The sequence below is a fragment of the Parasteatoda tepidariorum genome, chromosome 8, assembly GCF_982258835.1.
Source record: "Parasteatoda tepidariorum strain Cologne lab strain chromosome 8, Ptep-v5.0, whole genome shotgun sequence".
In the NCBI taxonomy this organism is placed as follows: Eukaryota; Metazoa; Arthropoda; class Arachnida; order Araneae; family Theridiidae; genus Parasteatoda; species Parasteatoda tepidariorum.
Genome location: NC_141762.1, coordinates 100501566 through 100521574, shown reverse-complemented (window position 1 = coordinate 100521574; position 20009 = coordinate 100501566). Strand labels below are relative to the sequence as shown.

General features: G+C 31.5%; 1 protein-coding gene across 1 annotated transcript in view; it reads right to left on the bottom strand.

Moving 5' to 3' along the window:
* Positions 1–20009, bottom strand: part of LOC107456499 (uncharacterized) — a 50177-nt gene that overhangs the window by 17263 nt on the left and 12905 nt on the right. The window contains exons 6-11 of the mRNA XM_043048673.3: positions 13084–18584; positions 12862–12996; positions 11231–11528; positions 3472–3554; positions 1891–1995; positions 883–962 (exon numbers count right to left, since the gene is read on the bottom strand). Coding sequence (XP_042904607.2) covers positions 883–962; positions 1891–1995; positions 3472–3554; positions 11231–11528; positions 12862–12996; positions 13084–18584 — 6202 coding nt within the window. The remainder of the gene's footprint in view (positions 1–882; positions 963–1890; positions 1996–3471; positions 3555–11230; positions 11529–12861; positions 12997–13083; positions 18585–20009) is intronic.

Here is a 20009-nt window from a genome sequence, read left to right as displayed (position 1 = left end):
TTGTAAACAATCCAATTTAGACTACTTTGTAGCCAACGGTTGAAAATAAATTATTAAAAGTTAAAATAATGATGAGGTAAATTGCCCACTGAGAGAAAAAGCTTTAACCCTCCATTTAACAAAAACTAATTAGCTGACATCAGTTTCCTCATGGTGGCAAAGGAAGTAGGAATTTGTATGCACTTAATGAGAAAAGTAAACAAAACTTCTGTATTTGGGGGGGGGGGGAAATCACAACAATTTTAAATTTGGCTGTCAATTTAGCAAAATTCGGGATATTTTTTAGGAACAATGGCAAAAATTGAAAGCCTACCAAATGATGCAGCAGATTTGGCAAGTCAGCAATAGTCTTCATCAATTTTAATCCTCACAGTAATGTGTTTCAAGCACTTTGCCCAATAGTTAGCTCAACATAAAAACATATTGAAGTTTCCCAAAAAATGTGGCAGATTTGGCACATCAGCAATAGTCTTCATTTGTTTTAATCCCCACGGTAAGGTGCTTTGGGTAGTTTGCCTAATAGTTAGCACATCTTAAAAGCATCTTGAAGTTTTGAAACGCACACAAATTTTCCAGTAAGGGAAATATGTATAACCCGCAAGGCGTGGATAGGGGGTACATATTTTATAAATTTCTGTAATAATGCATCTAGTAGGTATTTAGAATTTAGAATGTAAAAAGCCTCTAATTTTTAATAGTAAGTTTAACTTTCATTGCACAAACTACAATTACAACACTTAATTCCACCAGCTGTGTTACTAAAATCGTTATATAGCTATTTTTTGATTTGAATAATAACATTAATTGAAATGCTTCACAGGCAAATTACTTGATACGAAAAATAAAGGAACACTAGATGTCAATACAATACACATTGTATACCTGAGTTCTTCCCTTTCTTTTTGTTTCAGCACCAGCTCTAGTTTATGCAACTCTTTTTGTAGACACTCACACAAAAACATCTGGAAAAAAAATGTGCATGAATAATTTAATTTTATACTCACTAAAGCAGGGTTGACACAGAAAAAAATGAACAAAATAGTTGCTTTTAGTAGCCTAAAGCATGGAAATAGTTGCAAAAAACTATGAAAATAGTTGCCTAAATAAGAACAAAAATTCATCAATAATGTGACTATAATTTTATTAAAATCTTAATTGTCATATACCATGATCCATTAAGTCAAGTTGGTGGTAAATATGATAAATTTTAAAAAACATTAGTGTTCTAGCACTAAATTTTTATATCAAAAAAATTTGTATATTTGCAGAAACTTAAATACTTTTATTTTAATACTTTTTGCAGAAATTTATTACTAGAATTCATTCAAAAAACACAAAAATACTTTTTCATTAAAAAAAACAAACATACTTTTTCTAAAACTTTTTCCCTTTTAATCAATAATTGATTTAGTATATATATTTATACATACATAAATTGTGAAAAAGTGATTACTCAAATTCGAAATGCACCCATCGTAATATTGTATAAAAAATTTGTTTTTAAAAAAATCATGCAGAATTTTGTAGCAATAACCGTTGAAAAAAAGTGATCGAGCAACGAAATACACTTGTGATGGAATCTGTGCAAATCGCGTGCGTTGAAAAGTGATAACTCAAATTTGCAATTCAAAAATTTTCAAATTTTTTTTTTTTTTTAAAGAAAAAATAAATAATTGTGCTCAGAAGCTCCTGCCGGCTGCAGGTTGACAACCCAATTTATGTTAAAAACAATTGCTATTAATACAGAAAAGTCTCCTTTTCTTGAAAATAGATTTTTTTAGCCTTTTCAGGTGAAAAAAGTTGCTAAAGTCGCTTTAGGCTGAAAATAGTTGCATTTTAGTTGCCTGTGGCAATCCTGCTAAAGAAAGTGAGAGAAGGCAAAACACTTACATGCTCACAAGGTTGGCAATACCAGTCACCATCAGGAATAATCAATAATGGAGGAATCAAACATGTTGTATGATATCCGCTGTCACATTTATCACATAGCAGTATCTAAAACACACAAAACATCATAAAAACAAAATAATGGTGTGATACATAGAATAATACACAGTGACAGAATGACTATCTGGAATTTGAATGACTGGAAGTAAATATAGAAAAAAAAAGTATTTCCTCAAAAAAAAAAAAAAAATCCTTTTTTCTTGCAATTAATATTATTGACAGATCGCTATTTCATCACCCATTTCTTTTTTATTGCATATATTTTTAAGCCGTTACTTCATATTTTACAAACTAGCTATCAATAATTAAAAGAAAATAACACAGAAATATATTCGGATTGGCCTTTATATATGATGAGAAGATTTAGCAGTTCTTAAAGAGAGCAGAAATCAGTAGGATTTTTTGTCACTTAATTGAAAACTGATTTAGATGCAGCACTGATATGTGACATAAACAATTAAGTCCAAACTGGAAAAGACAGTAAAGGAGTAGAATTTTTTTTTATTATAGATTAGATGCAAACTTGCTCTGGACAGATATATTTTAAAGTGGTAGTTTATCAATTGTGATTCTTGATTTAATAAATCCAATTTTTTAGTAGATTTTTACCCACCACTATTTCTAAATAGTTCGTAGGCTTATATAATTCACCACTTTATAGTACTTGCCATGACATGCCTTTTAAAAAGCTAGCAAAAATAGTCAAACATTTGCAAAATTTACTTAGTTATTTACCGTTGGTGTGTCCGGAGCAGTTGGTATTTCTGTGCAAACAACAAAATTTCATAGCTCTTGGTAGTTAAGGGGAAAAAATATTTTTTTTAAAGAAATTGAGAAAATTTTCAAAAATACTTAATTTTTCATCAAATAAATATACATACAACATCATTGATATTTTCAAAACATTAAATTCTAAATAAATTATATGCAACATAATTTAAATGAATAATTTATTTATAAGTTTACTTTTATCTCTAATCACATTTATTATTCTACCAAAAAAAAAAAAAAATTACAAATGGAAGAGTTGCCAAGTATAAATTCTAATTCTAATATTTTTAATTATTTATATTATTATATTATTAATATATTTATACAGATAAATAAAATATACAAGAATTTTTATACATAAAAGCGATGTATAATTTCTCAAAACTTCTGGACCTGGATTTTCGAAAACTTTCAGATCACGGGCGAAAAATACGGATTTTCTCCGGAGCACAATCATCTCTGATTCCCCCGACTGATTTTAGCAAATCTTTCACTTTTTTGCACATAAAATATATTACAAAACACTGATATTTGCCATTAAAGTTGAAACAAAACAATTAAGAAATTCATTATAAGAAAGAAGTAGGGGAAAATATCACACTCTAAAGTACCAAAAAATCAAGTTAATTCAGATTTCATGACTTATTGGGTATTTTAGTTAAATAGCCTGACATTTCCAGATGTATAAACTGCACTGATTTTTCCCTGTTCTGGGGCTACCCAGAACATACTGAATTAAAATAGCAAACAAACCCATTCAGGTCGATCATATTTGCCACATTTAATGCAAGGCGTGTCGTCATTGATGACCGTTTCTTCAGCTGCCTCTTCAGGAGCTGGAAAAAAGAGTATTTTGATGTGATTATACAAATTTATAATGCATTGCAGTTATACAAGGAATAAATACAGCAATTTAATAAATTATTACAAAAAAAGTAATCTATCAAAGAAAGCACTAAGACTGACGAATTTTTCATAAAAACGTTAACCACAAACGTTTGTAATGCGAAATATTAGATTTTCTGCATAATAAAAAATATTATTAAATGAGGAAAGGAACATTTCAGTTTGACTAAAATGTTAAAATTTAAAAACAAATAATTGTAATCGATGTTAGAATTATTTAATTTAGGGGTGCACAACCTGCGGCCCTTCGACTACTGAAGTGCGGCCCGCGAAAGCTTCTAAACACAATAAAAAAAATTTTAAAAAGGGCAATTTTTAATTGCACTTTTAAGTCATCACGTTATGACACAATCAATTTTAACAGATTCTTAAGTAAATGTACATTTAACGCGCTTTCTTTAAGCCGATTTCATAGTAAATATAAATGATTTTTTTTAAACAGTTATTTCCGCTTTTCTACGTGATTTCGAAAATCCCGAATTTTTATTACGACGCGAGTTTCAGATCGCAAGTTTAAATAATCACTTTTCTTGCACTTTATTTGTGACGATTTCATCTTAAATTTAAGTGATTTTTTTTTTTTGCAATTCTTTCTTTTTTTTCAAAATTTTTTTTCGGTAGTTATTGCTATGCGTTCCCACGTATTATAAAAAATTCCAATTATTCTATTACGACATGCAAATTTTAAATCATGCATTTGACACGCTTTATTCGTGCTGAGTTCAGCATAAATATATATTTTCCCACTTATTTCTATGTTTTTCCACATGATTTTGACTATCCCGTTATTTAACTATGATGTTATTACGATGCGTGATTGTTAATCGGGCAATTAAATAATCATTTTTTGATACGGTATTTCGGTACAGTGTTATCGTAAATCCTAGTTATTTTTCCTTCGTTTTTATTTCCGCAACGAATATGATTTGGTCGAATGTGGTAATGAATTGTGATTTGGTCAAAAACCAAATATTCGGCAAAAAAAGAAGAAAAAATCGACTGAGCGCAGTACAATTGGGGCCAAATAGCAAAATCTTTTACTGCTACTAAACACTGAAACTAAAATTTTAATGCTCAGAATAATATTTCCTGGAAAATCGTATTCATAAATTAACTCTAAAAAGAACGTTTTTGCCAATCAAGGCGAATCAAGAACGTTTTTGAAAATGTCGAAAAGCGAAACAGAGAACATAAAAATCAATCTTAATTTTTGAAAAATTTTTTTAAAGCTGAACATCTCAGTTTTTCAATTACCAGAAAAAGCAAAAGAAAAATGAATTAAGTAATCAGAAATGCTATTACAGGGTTCCCACTCTATAATGAGATTGAAATTCAAGAACTTTCCAGGACTTTTCAAGGACCTCAACAAAATTTTCAAGGACCTTAATCTAAGACCAATTTTAAAAATTCTTCTCTTCTATTTTACTAGAAGCAACAATGCTTGTTGTGGCAATAATTAATTTCAAATATAATACCTAAATGCTTTGCCTATATAGAGAGAAGAGAGTATATGTATTATGGACTAAAATTTATATTTTTTTAAAAACAACCCTACTGGTTTTACATATTAATTCACAAAATCATTTTCAGCACAATCTATAACTAATGGTAATGAGGTGTTAATGGGGAAATCCTTTAATCCTGCGTATTTCCATGTGAAGGCTGCATGAAAGACAGAGCTAAATCTTAGGTATTCCATATTCCATGACTATTCCATAATCCCCTCCTCTATTAAACATCGTTTCTGAAATTATTCATCCATAATTTACACAACCTTCTCTAAATGTTATGCAGCAACAATTCTTTCTGAAAATAAAAATTAGAAGGAACATATCCCATTTTCACCATGTTTAAAAGCATTATTCGTTATGTGTAATCCACAACTGCCAATGAATATGACCTGGTGGGAATATTTCTCTTAATTCACACTGAAGCTTCTAATAGAATTTCCAATTGACATAGGGTCCATCCATGGATAATTGAAGTATTTTAGAGAGATTTTAACCATCATCCATGCATTTGTAAAAAGAGGACAAAATATTTTCTGCAGTTCCATGACCCATAAATTGGGAGGTAAGATACTTAGTGCAAACTTTATTATCAATTCCTTACCATAATGTCCATCTGCTTAAATTGTAGAGACTGATTTAACGTCTCATCAAAGAGTACAGTGTAGCAATCAACATTCTTCAGCTCATTTATTAGAATCCCTTTGAAGTATAGTGCCAATCCAAAGGAGCCCAAATAGGCTCACTTTGTGGCACTACAAAAAAATTGTCTCGCTATACAGCTATCAGCAAACATTTTGGAGAACAATTTATTAATCCCTTCACAGGAGTTACATGAATAATTACTAGTGATGCACTTCAGACTCCAGAGAATTTCAGCATCAAGCACATTCCTTTTGACCAGATAAGAAGACAAGGTTACCTCGGCCACTAAAGTCTCTGTTTCACTTGGGGCACACGATGTTGAAGGAGTATTTACACCAGATGAATTAGATGTTGATGTCTTTGGAAAAAGAGAAGTATTTACTTTTTTGTTTTACCTTTCTTTCATGTGTGACTTCAGAGCAGATTCTTCCATTTTTGCGATATCGATCTCCTTCATGCATAATCGGCACTTGGCTCTGAACTTCTTTTCGGGCATCGATAAAATCCATTCTTTATAAGCTTGATTATCCATCCATTGGGGATTAAAATAGCACTTCCCAGGCATAACTAGTCTAAACTACATAACACAAATACAAAGCCGTGCCTTTGCGAATACACTTTACAATAAAGTTTTGAAATGATGCAAACATAAGGACAAGTGCGGATGGTAAAACGGCAAATTTATTGAAAACTACAAGGTACATATTGTTACGAAATTCGAGAGTATTCCAGTTTCGATAAGAAAAAAGAAGATCTAAGCATATGCGACAGAAGATGAAGTGGAGTCCCGCCCCGAACGCATTGATTGTCTGCTGTGCTCCGCGTGCTTGGCAGACACCAAGACGCTAGGCCCGGTTAGAAACGGTGGCGTTAAAAACCATGTGAGAGAGCTCAGGAACAAAACAGAAAGAACGAGAAAGATCCGCGGGTGTTTATAAAAAGGGCCGCCTGCAGTATTTAACAAATTCAAGGACCTATCAAGTTTTTCAAGGACCTAAGACGTTTTTCAAGCACTTTCAAGGACCTAAATATAGCACACAAAAAATTCAAGGACTTTCAAGGACTCTCAAGGACCGTGGGAACCCTGTATTAAAAATTACTGCGTTATAGTGAAAACGTCTAAAAAAAGTTTTTTTTTATTTAAAGAAAATAAAAAGATAGAAAAAACGTTCTTAATTTTTAAAATGAAAAACTTATGCTGAGAATCTCAATTTAAATTTTTCTCATTGCCATAATTTAAGAAGAAAAAAAATTGCTATAAAATAAACTTTATTAGTAACTTTATTTTTAAAAAAAATGCTGAGTCATAATGAAAATGCCTAAAAAAAGAAAAACAGAGGAAACAAATTTTTCTTAGTTCCTGAAACAAAACTTTAATACTGAAAATCACACTTTTCTATGTTATTGGTTATTTATATTACAGTACAGGGAAAGAGTGATAATAAATTAATACTATGAGATGTTCTGTTAAAATGCTGGGTTATACTAAAAGCAGCAAAAAATGGAAAAAAATCCTTCTCAATTCTCAAAGTATCGAAAAAATTGACAAAATTGTCTGATTATAATTTTTTTTTAAAAAAGTAATATTTATAAAAATTCAAAAATAAAAAAAACCTAGAAAAATACATTTCTAAAAAATATTCTGCCGAATATTTGAGTGATCATTCAACCAACTGAATTTTTCACAGAATGGCCAAATACTTGTTTCATCCCTCCCTAATTTAAATGCAATGCTATTTCAACTTGAGAAATTCATAAAATGGCGGAAAACGTGAATTTTTAAACTGCTCACTGTTTGTAGTTTAGATTTAAATTTTTTGTTGCTTAAGTGATCTTTTTCGATAAAAAAAAGGAAAATGTTTACGATATAAAAAATCTAATAATTAATAAAATAAAATAACAAAGTTTACAAAATAAGCATTGAATTTTATTTTGAACTATCACAGTTTTGCTTTTATTTTAGGCTTTTGTTTAAAACCTATAAATTTTCTTCAATTAAAATATTTAATTTGAATTTATAATACTTAAATATGACTAAACTTTTTCCTATTTTCATTCCATGGGCATTGCAGTTTTTTTTTATTTATTAGAATTTAATTCTAAAATGAATTTTCGTATTGCATGATTTGATAAAAAAAACATTTCTTTTCTTCAATGTTTATTTATTTTGATAAATCTATTGTTCATATAATAAAAATAGCAAGTTTTTTTTTGTAAAAAAAAAAGTATAAGTTTTTTTATTTTTGAATGAATTCTAATAATGGAACACTACTAAGTTATTGATATTACTAAGTTTATTGATAAAAAAATGGAACGCTAATGTTTAAATAAACATTGCTACATTTGTCATTAACATGTCTAAATACATGTGCGGCCCTTCGTTATCCAACCAGCTGTGCAAGTGGCCCTTCACTCAAAAAGTTTGTGCACCCCTAATTTAATTCGAATTTCAATAACTAATTAATGTTACTGACAATTTTAAGACTGGTTATTTTCCAGGTATGATACAGGGAATATTCCAGGTTTTTGCAAAAAAATTGCAGCTTTCCCTGATTTTTGGAGTTAAAATAAAATTCTCTGACAATTCCAGGTTTTCCCTGTTCTCACTAATCCGTGGGGCGCCTGATTATTAGAATCTGATATTAGTTTTGGTGTTTGTTATTGGCAAAATTAAGTGACTTTGATATACACAAAAACATTTAAACAAAATAATCACACAAATAAAGAGGATTAAAAAAAATAAGGTTACCTCATAAAATGTAAAAAACATAAAAAGTTAAAATAAATAAATGACTGAGGAGAAAAAATTGATAAATGTTCCATGAAAGGTAATTTTCATAGTACACAAACAGTCGGTAATAGAATCTACAGAATCAATCAGCAGCAAAATCCTAACACAGACTGCTATTGTAAAAATTACACTAATCTAACAAGAGTACAGCAAAATTAGTATATATATTAGGTAGATGAAAATAATTCTTAAAAAATAATCTTAAAAATGTGCTATTTTAATAAAAAAAAATTATACGCTTTTAAATAAATGGAATAATTGAAATTCAAAAAAGGGTATAAGTCCCTATTACAGTCAATAAACAAAAACCTTGTACAGCTTTCGAAAATTATAATTTATTCTCAAATTTTTGAGTTTTTTTTTGTGTGTGCATGTAATATATCAGCCTAATGACAGACAAATTTTGTTAAGGACTTAAAACAAATAGTAATGGAGTAAGTTCAAGAATTAAAAAAAGATTTTTCTGTTTCTTCATTCAGTAATATTTTTGATTTGTTTTTTAAACCTGAGAAGGAAAAAAAATCTTAATATACCGCGATAATTTTTTTACATATGAGGGGAAAAATATGCAGACAATATATTTTACAGCACTTGCTGACGTGTTTCAACATTTCTGTCATACAAATGTGAAACAAAATTCTCCAAAAAACGAAGTATTTCAGACAAAGAAAGAAAAAGAAAAAAAAAACTTCTGGACCTGCAGAGATGCCAACTTTCTAAACTAGCTACCAGTAATAAGTACAACAGAAATATAATCTTTAGCGATTATAAAATTCAAATTATTGCAATTTTTATAGATGTATAAACAACTTAATTTTAAATAGGTATATAATACTAACAAAATTATGAATTTACTATTTAATGAAAATCAACAATTAAATTAAAAAAATTTATAAACTAGGCACAAGTATCAAATTAAAAAACTTGAAATTTTATACTTCATTATAAAATGTTTAAAATAAATTGATTACTTGGAATCTAGTTTTTAGTTAACTAACCATTATTGCCTTTTTAGCATCATCTGAACAACTAAAAATTTCTGTTCAAAGCATTTTAAATTTATGTTCTTTTGTTGTTCTATAATAAGGAGAAAAGTTCTTAAGAGTTGGAAAAAAAAGGTTTCATTTTCTTTCCCCTGATTAATAACACTTTTAGATGCAATATTGCTATGTAAACCAAGCAATAAACCCAAAACTAGTAAAGAGGGTAGAACCATTAATTACAGAATTATGACATCAACAGTTTTATGAACTTAATAACAATCCCATTAGTAAATCTTTAACCACATTAAACAAACGCGAAAAAAAAGTATTATAATTAAAAAAAGGGGGCAATAAATTCTAAAATAATAAGGCAGTTTCGTCATGGAATTTTCATATTTTTCTTGAAACTTCTAATATTTGTATCTATCCTTTGCATCAGAATAACTGCTACCTAGAAATACATGGGTATGGTAGGATCAAATTCACAAAATATTAGAGTGGTTTTTGCTTTTTAAGATTTTTTTTTAGCATTTTCTGTAAGCATTTTCAAAATTTCTTTTTTAATATTTATCTATGCTTAAACATAAAAAAGCTTATTATAAAACCAAAAGAAAACACCTAACTGTGAAAATAGATCAAAAGCAAAACAACCATAACCATTCATTTAAAAAATCTCCTAGTTGGCCTTTTTCCCACTTTACTTTGATGAGCAAAGAAATATCTTGTCAAAAGGGCTCTCTTTTTTTATTTGAAAGTTACTAAATGAAACTTATGACTAAAGAAAAGGTTATGTAAGTTACTAAAAATTGGAGTATAGTAAATGTAAATGGAACCAGGACTTTTCACAAAAATTATTAGAACTGCTTAAATACTAATACTAACTAAGTTATATGCTTTAAAGTCTGCAAATAGCACAGTCATAAAAGGTGGTATTATCTATTTATTCATATTGAGATTACTCTCAACATTGAGAACACATAATCTTTAAAAACAAATTGATTAAAATATACACATACAGATACATACACTATTCTACAATGGTTGAAGAAAAACTTTCAGTAATTAAAATTTCTCAAGAAATTAGAGGATTATTGCACAGGTGTTTAGGTCATGCGATTCTTCATACTTCTCAATAAAGTTTAAAGTTTGTAGGACCGGCAATAAACAGCAAATGAAAAAAGGTGTTTTTTAAACACCCATTGTCACAAAATACAGGAATTACTAATAATTTATGAATGTCTTCAGAACTCTTGACAATAGCAGAAAAATAAAATTAGTGAAAAATATACGTCAGTGTTGATAAAAAATATTTATTGAAATAGTGTATGCACACCTTCGGCCAAAAACGGGTTAAGCAAAAATATTTGATTAATATTTAATCTAACAAAATCAGCATTTCGAAACTAAAAAAAAAATAGTTAAAAATTACACAAGACATGAACAGACAAAGTAGTCCTTTCATATTGCGCATGCGCAAAAAATATTAATCATTTTTTTAAAAAAATTTTTTTTACAATTTTGTAGTGAATTGTATTCGGTAAATAGCTTGAAAATTTAAAAGTTCCAAGCAATTATCAAAGTAGTTTCTGCAAATTTTGAAAGAAAATTCTGAATGGTAATTTAGAATAATTATTGTTGGGTATTGTATATCTGCATCCTAAAATTAAATGGGTTCTAACCTTTCTTGGCTGTCCTGGCTCTCCTGACAAAAACAGGTTCAGCATTTTCGTCTATTTCTTCACACGCAAATTCATCCTCATTGACTTCGAATATAAGAGGCTCTTCCTGTTCTTCTTCCTCCTCCTCTTCCGTTATTTCCTCTATAGTAGTGGAAGACTCCGAGGACACATCCCAGGGCCTGTGACCTGCACCCCTACGGCTAGGGCGACCCCTCCTCCTCCTCCTCTTCTCCTTGTTTTCGGCATCCCTCGAATTAGAGAACTCACTACTTTTGGTATCTTCTTCAAACATCAGAGCCTAAAAACAGTTAAAAATCTTCCTCGTTTAGACATACATTTTTAAAACTAAAATTGTTGTCTTTTGAAATAAAAATTAAAATTCAGGCCTAAAAATTGTTGTTTCAGTTTATATCTTACAAAAATCTTAATGAAACCAATAAAAACAAACAAATAAAACAAACAAACAAAAAAAACAAGTTCTTTGTTCAATTTTATATATATATATATATATATATATATATATATATATATATATATATATATATATATAAAATTTTTATATTTTTTAAAAAAAAAGCCAGAGTGTTTTTAAGTTTGGAGATTAGTAGCTTTTTCTTTTGCATTGTCTGTTAGATTTAAAAATTGCTATTAATTTTAAAGCTTGTCCATTTTAAGAACCAGATTTAGGACTTTTTAAGGTCAAATAAATGTAAAATGCAATCGAAATGTATCATTATTATCTACTTGAACAAGCTAAAAAATCTAATAATTAATGCCACTGATTTTTATTTCTTAATGCCTAAAAAAATCATATCCAATCACAGCAATACATTTTCACTTTGTTCTCAGTTTGCATTCCATACAATCCACAAAATTTTGAAGACAGTTACTAATGCAATTTTGCTACCTTAAGCTTATTGATAAGACAATTTATTTGTCAGGTGATGGAATGATAAAACTATGGAAATCAATAAAAAATTTAAACTATCTCACAGCAAAATGTTTCAAAAAATTTTAAACCAATGATTTAAAAGAAAGTAATTAAATCAATAACTTTCTTAACAAATCAGTTAATTTAAACAGGGTTGCTGTTGTCGTTTGAAAAGTACAAGTCAAATGGGACAGAAGGCATGGAGCACAGCCCTAGCCACATCTCCTACTTTTTCGAAATAAAGGGTCATAGAGGGGTTCGCCATTGCTTTGAGAGTTAATTTAAACAGGGTTGCTACTGAAATGGAATAAAATTTCCTGACTTTTCCAGATACATTTAAAAAAAAAAAATACTGTCTAATATCTCAGTATGCACTGGCAGCACTATGGACAAAACATATAATGAACCACAAAAATTAATTATTTGCTATTTACACATTATATTTTATTTTAATTAATGCCAAATTGAAAAAAAAAGAAGCTCATGTGTTCTTGAAAAAGGGTGGTGCAAAAATAGTATGCTTGGCTAGACCTTCGACAAAACAAAATCGCTGACTTTTTCAAATTTCGGCTGAAAACTTTTTTGGGCAATTTCCATATTTCCTGACTTTTCCCAATTTTCCAGACAAAGCAGCAACCCTGAGTAAATCAACGAACTCTGTTTGACAGCATAATAAATTTTTATCGTGTTCACAATTTACCATTTTTGCAGCATTTCTGGATCTACTTTTTCTTGGAGTACGTTTAGAATCTACGCTGCCTAGAGTATCCTCTTCTGATATCACGAGTGTCTTTAATTTCGTTCTACTTCTTCTCGGGGACTTGGTGTCTAGAGGCTTATATTTAAAAAAAAAAAGATTTTATTCAGAAAAAACAGAGGAAATGAACAATGCAAATAAAATAAGAACAGACAAAAAAATTACCTTCACTGCTGCAACTAGTTTTTGGGGAGTTACTTTCTTAGCAGTGTTCTTTTTAGCTAACTGTTCAACTAACATTCTTTGTTCTCTCTCAAATTCAGAGATCTTCTTCTGCGTTTGTTCTCTGATGCGCCGACTCCTCTTGATCGGAGCCGACGACTCCCCGTCGCTGCTCTGCTGAGAGGGAGTCGCCAGGTCTTCTATCCTACTTCGAGCTCTCGGAATTTTAGCGGGTTTGGACGTCTGTTTGTCTGCTTGGGTGCTGCTGAGTATCTCTAAAAAGCCCTCAGGAATAGAAAAGGCTTGCTTTTCTCCATCCCCTGATGAAAATTGAGTACTTTTAGGTGTTCTTTTTCTAGGCGAAGGCTTTGGAGGAGGAGGAGGAGGAACTTTTTTTGGCTGAGGAACAGCTTTTGCTGGAACAGTTTTGAGTGGGGCTCGTAACCTTCCCTTTTTCTTTTTAAGAGCGTTTACGTTAATTTTTTCTTCTACGATTTCTATGTCGTCCGTCGTGTCCATACTGAAGGTGGTCAGGAGAAGCGGCGAGCTTAATTTTTTAAGTGGAACTACAGGTGATGGGCTAAATGAGACACGCTTAATTTTTGTTTCCAAACAAAGACTGTTTCTTATACAATGCAAATCAAAACGGAGGGGGTGAAGTTTACTTTGGAGATCTAATTTTGATTTACTCTTATTTTCGCCACAGGCTAAAGTCGTTTCGTCTTTCGACGATTTCTTTTCGCTAGATTTTTTCATCAAGGCCATTAAATTAAGCTCAGATTCACTAGAATCCTCATCTGAATTCAAAACTACTGTCTTTTTATCCCCTAAAATTTCATCGTTCTTGGATAAATTACCAGAAACTTTCCCTATGTTTTCATCAATGCCCATAGCTTCTACATTGGTTTCTTTTGCGCCATTTTTTAAACTTGCTCTTCTTCTGTTCTTCCGAGGAGTGAATATGCGTTTCTTTCTGCTTCTGGTTTGTTTCCCAGTTTTAGGTTGTACATCACTACTTGCTTCTTTAGCAGTATTGCAATCTTTTTCACCTAGGTCTTCATTTTGAAGTTTTGGAACACTTGTTTCTGAATTCTCTGTTGCCAAGGGCTGAAGCTGAGGCAAACTTTCAGATTCAGACTTTTCAGTCTTGTCTTTAGAATTTTTGTCGATGGATTCTGCTACAGATTTTATGCAAGGTTCATCATTTTCTTCCGCCTCTTTTTGAATTGTGTGTTCCTTGTTCGTAAAAGACTTACTCTTGGAATGTTTCACATTTTCTGTATCATTTAAACCTTCTTTTACCGCTTTATCATTAGGTACTTCTTTCACATCAGGGCAAGCTAGATCATTTTTTTCTTTTGTTCCAATATTGTTTAGTTCTTTTTGTTCGTGAGCAGTAGCTTCTGTTGTAGTTTGCTTTTGTATTTCAGTTTTTTTGTTTGTTTCTGCATTCTGTTGCTCATTTTTTTCTAATTGAGAAACTTCTGCACTAACATCTTCTCCAATCTTTACCTGGCACTGTGTATCATTTTTATCGTCCCTATTGTTATTATTTTCTGTGCTTAAGCTCTTTACCTCACTATCTTTATCTATACAAGATTTAGGCTCATCTACAATTTCTCTCTTTTCAGACTTGTCAAGCTTTTTGTCACCGGGTTCTTTCTCATCTTGAATATCCAACGGCACAGATTTCGAAATTACCTCTTCCTTAGTGGATTTCAAAGTTTCTTTCAAGCTTTTTGCATTGTCTGAATCATTATCCACTGGAATACGAGAACTTGGAAAAGATTTTTTTCCCGTAGATGAATCAGACTTCTCAATTTTATCACAACATTCAGTTTCATTTGGTTCAGTAATTGACTTTTTAACTACATTTTCAGGTGGTAAGATAGGTCCAGTTGAGGTTTTAGGCGAATCAGTTGTAGTTTCCACAGAAAGTTTTTCCGATTCAGAAACAGAGTGAGCAAGATCTTCCTTCAAAATAATTTTACCTGCTTTCTTGTCATCAGCATTTGTAGTTTGAATAATTTCAATTTTTTGATGTTTTATATTAGGCGGAGTTACGGAAGAATCAGCAGTCAACTCTTCAGACGCTTTTTCATCCTTGGACACTTCATTAGTTAAAGGTTTAGCTGTTGCACTTTTCACACCATCCGAGACTTTCACGCACTTTTCAACATCACACGAAGAATCAGCAACAGTCTCAGATAGTTTGGGATCATGACTGTCTCCTGCCGGAATACTCTCATCTTTTTTATGTGGATCAGCTTTATGTTCATTTGCATTTGGTACACTTATTTCCCCTTTTCTTTCTATTCCTTTTGAAGCTAATTTATGTTCTTCATCATCGCTTACTTTTTTTGAAAGGTTCTGAATATTTGTTGCGTCCATATGCTCCTTGTTATCAGGTGTTTGTTTGGCCTCTTCCTCAGCATAAGGCTTCAAAGATTTCCCAGCATTAGCAGCTTCTAACGTTTTTCCATCAACAGAAAGCTTGTCTGTGGATTTCTCATCAGGAATCTCCGGTGCTAAAGTACCTGATTCTTTTATAAGTTCTTTATTTTCAAGAATTTCAGAGGTGTGGTGGTCATCCAGAGATTTATCTGTTTTTTCCTCGCTCAAGATCGGCATGGTTTCCTTGATGCTAGAATCTTCAGAAAGTTTTTTAGTGCTCGTCTTTGTCTCACAGGAACTTGTAACTCTCGAAGTCAACACCTCCACTGAATTTTTATCTGCTTCGCAATTTTCTTTTACCTTGTTTGTTTCCTCATCAGGAGTTAGAGCTGTTTTATCAACACTTTCTTTAAGGGGCACTTCCTTATCCAATTTATCTCCTTTGGTACTCAGTTTTGACTGCTGTTTCAATTTATTCTGTTCTTGAAAAGAAGTATCAGACCTGTTTGGTGTTACTTTATCAAGACTTTCACTTAGGGGCACTTCCTTATCTAATTTATCTCCTTTGGTACTCAGTTTTGACTGTTGTTTCAATTTATTCTGTTCTTGAAAAGAAGTATCAGACCTGTTTGGTGTTACTTTATCAAGACTTTCACTTAAGGGCACTTCCTTTTCCAATTTATCTCCTTTGGTATTCAATTTTGACTGTTGTTTCAGTTTATTCTGTTCTTGAAAAGAAGCATCAGACTGGCTTGGTGTTATTTTATCAAGACTTGCACTGAGGGGCACTTCCTTATCTAATTTATCTCCTTTGGTACTCAGTTTTGACTGCTGTTTTAATTTATTCTGTTCTTCAAAAGAAGTATCAGACTTTTTCAGTGTTATTTTATCAAGATTTTCACTTAGGGGCCCTTTCTTATCTAATTTATCTCCTTTCGTACTCAGTTTTGACTGCTGTGTTAATTTATTCTGTTCTTCAAAAGAAGTATCAAACTTTCTCAGTGTTATTTTATCAAGATTTTCACTTAGGGGCACTTCCTTATCTAATTTACCTTCTCTAGTACTCAGTTTTGACTGTTGTTTCAATTTACTCTGTTCTTGAAAAGAAGCATCAGACCTGTTTGGTGTTATTTTATCAAGACTTTCACTTAGGGGCACTTCCTTATCTAATTTACCTTCTCTAGTACTCAGTTTTGACTGTTGTTTCAATTTATCCTGTTCTTGAAAAGAAGCATCAGACCTGTTTGGTGTTATTTTATCAACAGAACTGCCAGTTTTCAATTCTTGAACACTTTCAGCACTACTAACAGGTAAGTTATCAGGATAATTTACATCAGCTTTTATACTCTTTGCATTTTGAAATTTAGTATGCTTATCTTGGGATAGAACTTCTGGGCAATCAGTTTTATTATCACTGCTTCCTTTTACAGAAGAATTTGAATTAGTTTTTACAGCATCTAAAGATGAACATTTCTGGTAAAGTTCTGAGGAAGTTCTGCTGTTCTGTAGTGCCACATTAGATTTCAAAAGTACAGAGGAATCGGTAGATTCCGCACCGGATTTCGCGTCATCTAGCACCTGCGCAGTATTGAAATTATACCTCTTGCTTAAATTATCACAATAATTATCATTAAAAGACTTCTCACTTGCATTAAGGCCAACTTTACTCGAAGCATTAGTGAAGTTTAGGGTTTTGTCTGAATTCTTTGGATGAATGACGCTATTTGAAACATTCATCATCATGTTGGTATCGCACATGTTTTGCAAAGCTTGAAGGTGCGAAAAACTAGATCCCGTACTCACTTTGGAGGTATAAATAGACTCTCTGCTAGTTTGATTTTCTTGATATTGATTAAGTTTACTATTTTTCACTTCAAAAATTACAGATTTGCGCAAATGTTCACTATTTTGATTAGAATGCTCGTCTTTCAGCATGGACATGTGCTTTTTTTTCAAAGGTCTCGGCGCTTCAGGCACACTGTTAAAATCGGGATCGATCGTTTTATAACTCATAGGGGAGGATGTTATGTGAGAAGGCCTATCTTTATTTCCATTGCAATCAATACTACTTTTACTTAAGTTAGAAATATTATTAAAGTCTATTCTACCCCCAGAGGAAGACGTGTTCACTTTGGTTTGGCCGGCCGAATCGCTGCTACGATGCGACACGCTCAAATCCATCGGAAACTCTTCCCTAGGTGGGGCAGAAGATAGTTCGGTAGGGTGTGTTTTCGAGGGGCTTCTTAACTGTGGAGTTTTTCTAGCGTCGACGGACAAGTCCTCAGCGACCGCTTCAGGAACATTATTTGTTTGGCTACTCGAAGAGAGATCACAGGCGGTGTGCTGATCAAGGTTGAGAGCTAAGGCAGCAGCTTGCTTCTTCTGGTTGTTCCAACGCTCATACAGCTTGATTTTCCCGCCTTTAAAATTAGGCTCAGAAGGAGATTCGATAGAGGGGGAAGGAAGCTTGTTTGGGACATCTCCTTTCTTTGGTACAGCTGGAGGAGTTTCTTTGCTGGGCAGCTTGGTTGGACAGGAATCCTCCGATCTAGGCAAAGGAACTGTTGTCGATTTTTTATCAGATTCCTTAGTTTCTTTCATAAACTTTTGCAGTGGTTTAACAAGATGCAATTTTTCTGGAATTGAAGTGACGGGAGAAATTTCCGCCGAGTCAGTCTCCTTTTCGGAAGGTTTATGCGATGAACATTCCTTTTGCTTGTCTGATTTGTTTTCTACTTTAATTTCTTCGCTGTCCGTCATTTCAACGTCATTGTGCGTCTCCTTTGCGGCAATGGAAGAATCTTGTGTTATAACTTGGCAACCGTCAACTTCCATTGGAGTAATTTTGTTATTCTCAGGATCAGAATCTTCTATCTTTACGGTTACTTTATTATCACATTCCATTAGACTGTCTTCAACTTTGACAATCTCTGATTCCGTTTGTTTTTCATTAGACTTTTCTTCGCTGAGCCGCTCGGTAGAAGGTTTTGAATCTTCAGCCATTTTTGTGGAGTTGACGTCATTCAAGTTTGAGTCTTTTCTTTCAGTTTTTATTATTATTGTATTAGGTTTTGTCTCAGATATACTACATGCTTTCATATCATCTCCATCTAAAAATAAACAATGTAATATTAAGAACAAAGGGATAATAAGGATTATAAAAGATTGTTGCACAAGAGATAGTGTCATAGAACATCTCATTTTAAGCTTCTGCAACAAGAGAAAACATTTTTACAGGGATAGCAAAACAACTTTTTAAACTTTTAGGGTAATTTTAGGAACCTTTTCAAGAAATTAGAACATAAGCTTTAGGGGTAAAATAAGATTTTATTAGTTTATTACATTGTTTATTACATTACAACAAAAGATTATTCCTATCCAGGAATACATATTTACATGTCCTTAAACAAACAAAAATGAAAAGACCATCATAATTGGCCGCACAGCCCAATGTGGGTCAAAGCCTTCCCCTGAAGATTTCTCCATAAAGACTTCTGATTTATCTTTGGTCTCCAATTGTTTACATTGATAGCAAGAAAATGAGACTCCGCCGAGTCAGCACATCTCAACCACGACCTTCCCCGCTTTCTTGCTCCAGTAGGACTAAAAAGCAGTATATTTTTCTATTGTATTGTCATCACTCATTCGAATCACGTGGGCCACCCAATTTATTCTATCTATTTTTATGTATTTAACAATATCGGGTTGTTTATAAATTTTGTACAGTTCAAAGTTAAATCTTCTTCTCCAGTTACTGTTTTCATTTACACCACCAAGTATACTCTGCAAAATCTTTCTCTGAAATATTGTGATACGATTTTCCTCCAGTTTAATCATTGTCCAAGCTTCAGAAACGTATGTCAAGCCTGGCCTGACAAGAGTTTTGTAAATTAAGAACTTAGAAAACGAAAAATAAGTTGAGGAAGAAAAAAAAATCCATACTAAAACATTTCAAAAATGAAATGCTTCAAAAAATTATTTATGAAAAAATATGATCTAATTAAGTAAGCTAAAAATTGGAACTGTAGCAAAATTTATTTAGCACTAATAAATTATAAAGTTTGATACAACTAATTGACTCAGGAACTGCTTTTTACATAAAGAACAATTTATACATTAACAAATATAGATAAACAAATTAATAAGCATATACCTTCATGCATAATTTACAGATATTGTATCTAATAATAATACCAAAAGAGATGGTTTTCAAAACTAAGTCTTTGGAATGGTACCCTTCCTCTCCAAAAAAAATAATACCTTTTCAGTAAAGGAAAACTTTAATTTTTAACATATTATTACAAACATTATTATTTGAACCCCTTTACCTTATTATTAAAAAATATATAATGTGTGATATTACTAAATTTCAAATCAGCAATTTACATTAAAAGTTACAACAACAACAAAAAATGACATAATTTAATTTTGAGTCTCTTTATCAAAGGTTATTTGAAAAGTTCTTTGTAAAAAGTCTTGCAAAGATGTTTTTCTTTCCTCCAAATTATGATGAGATCGACCTTGAGTGAAACCAC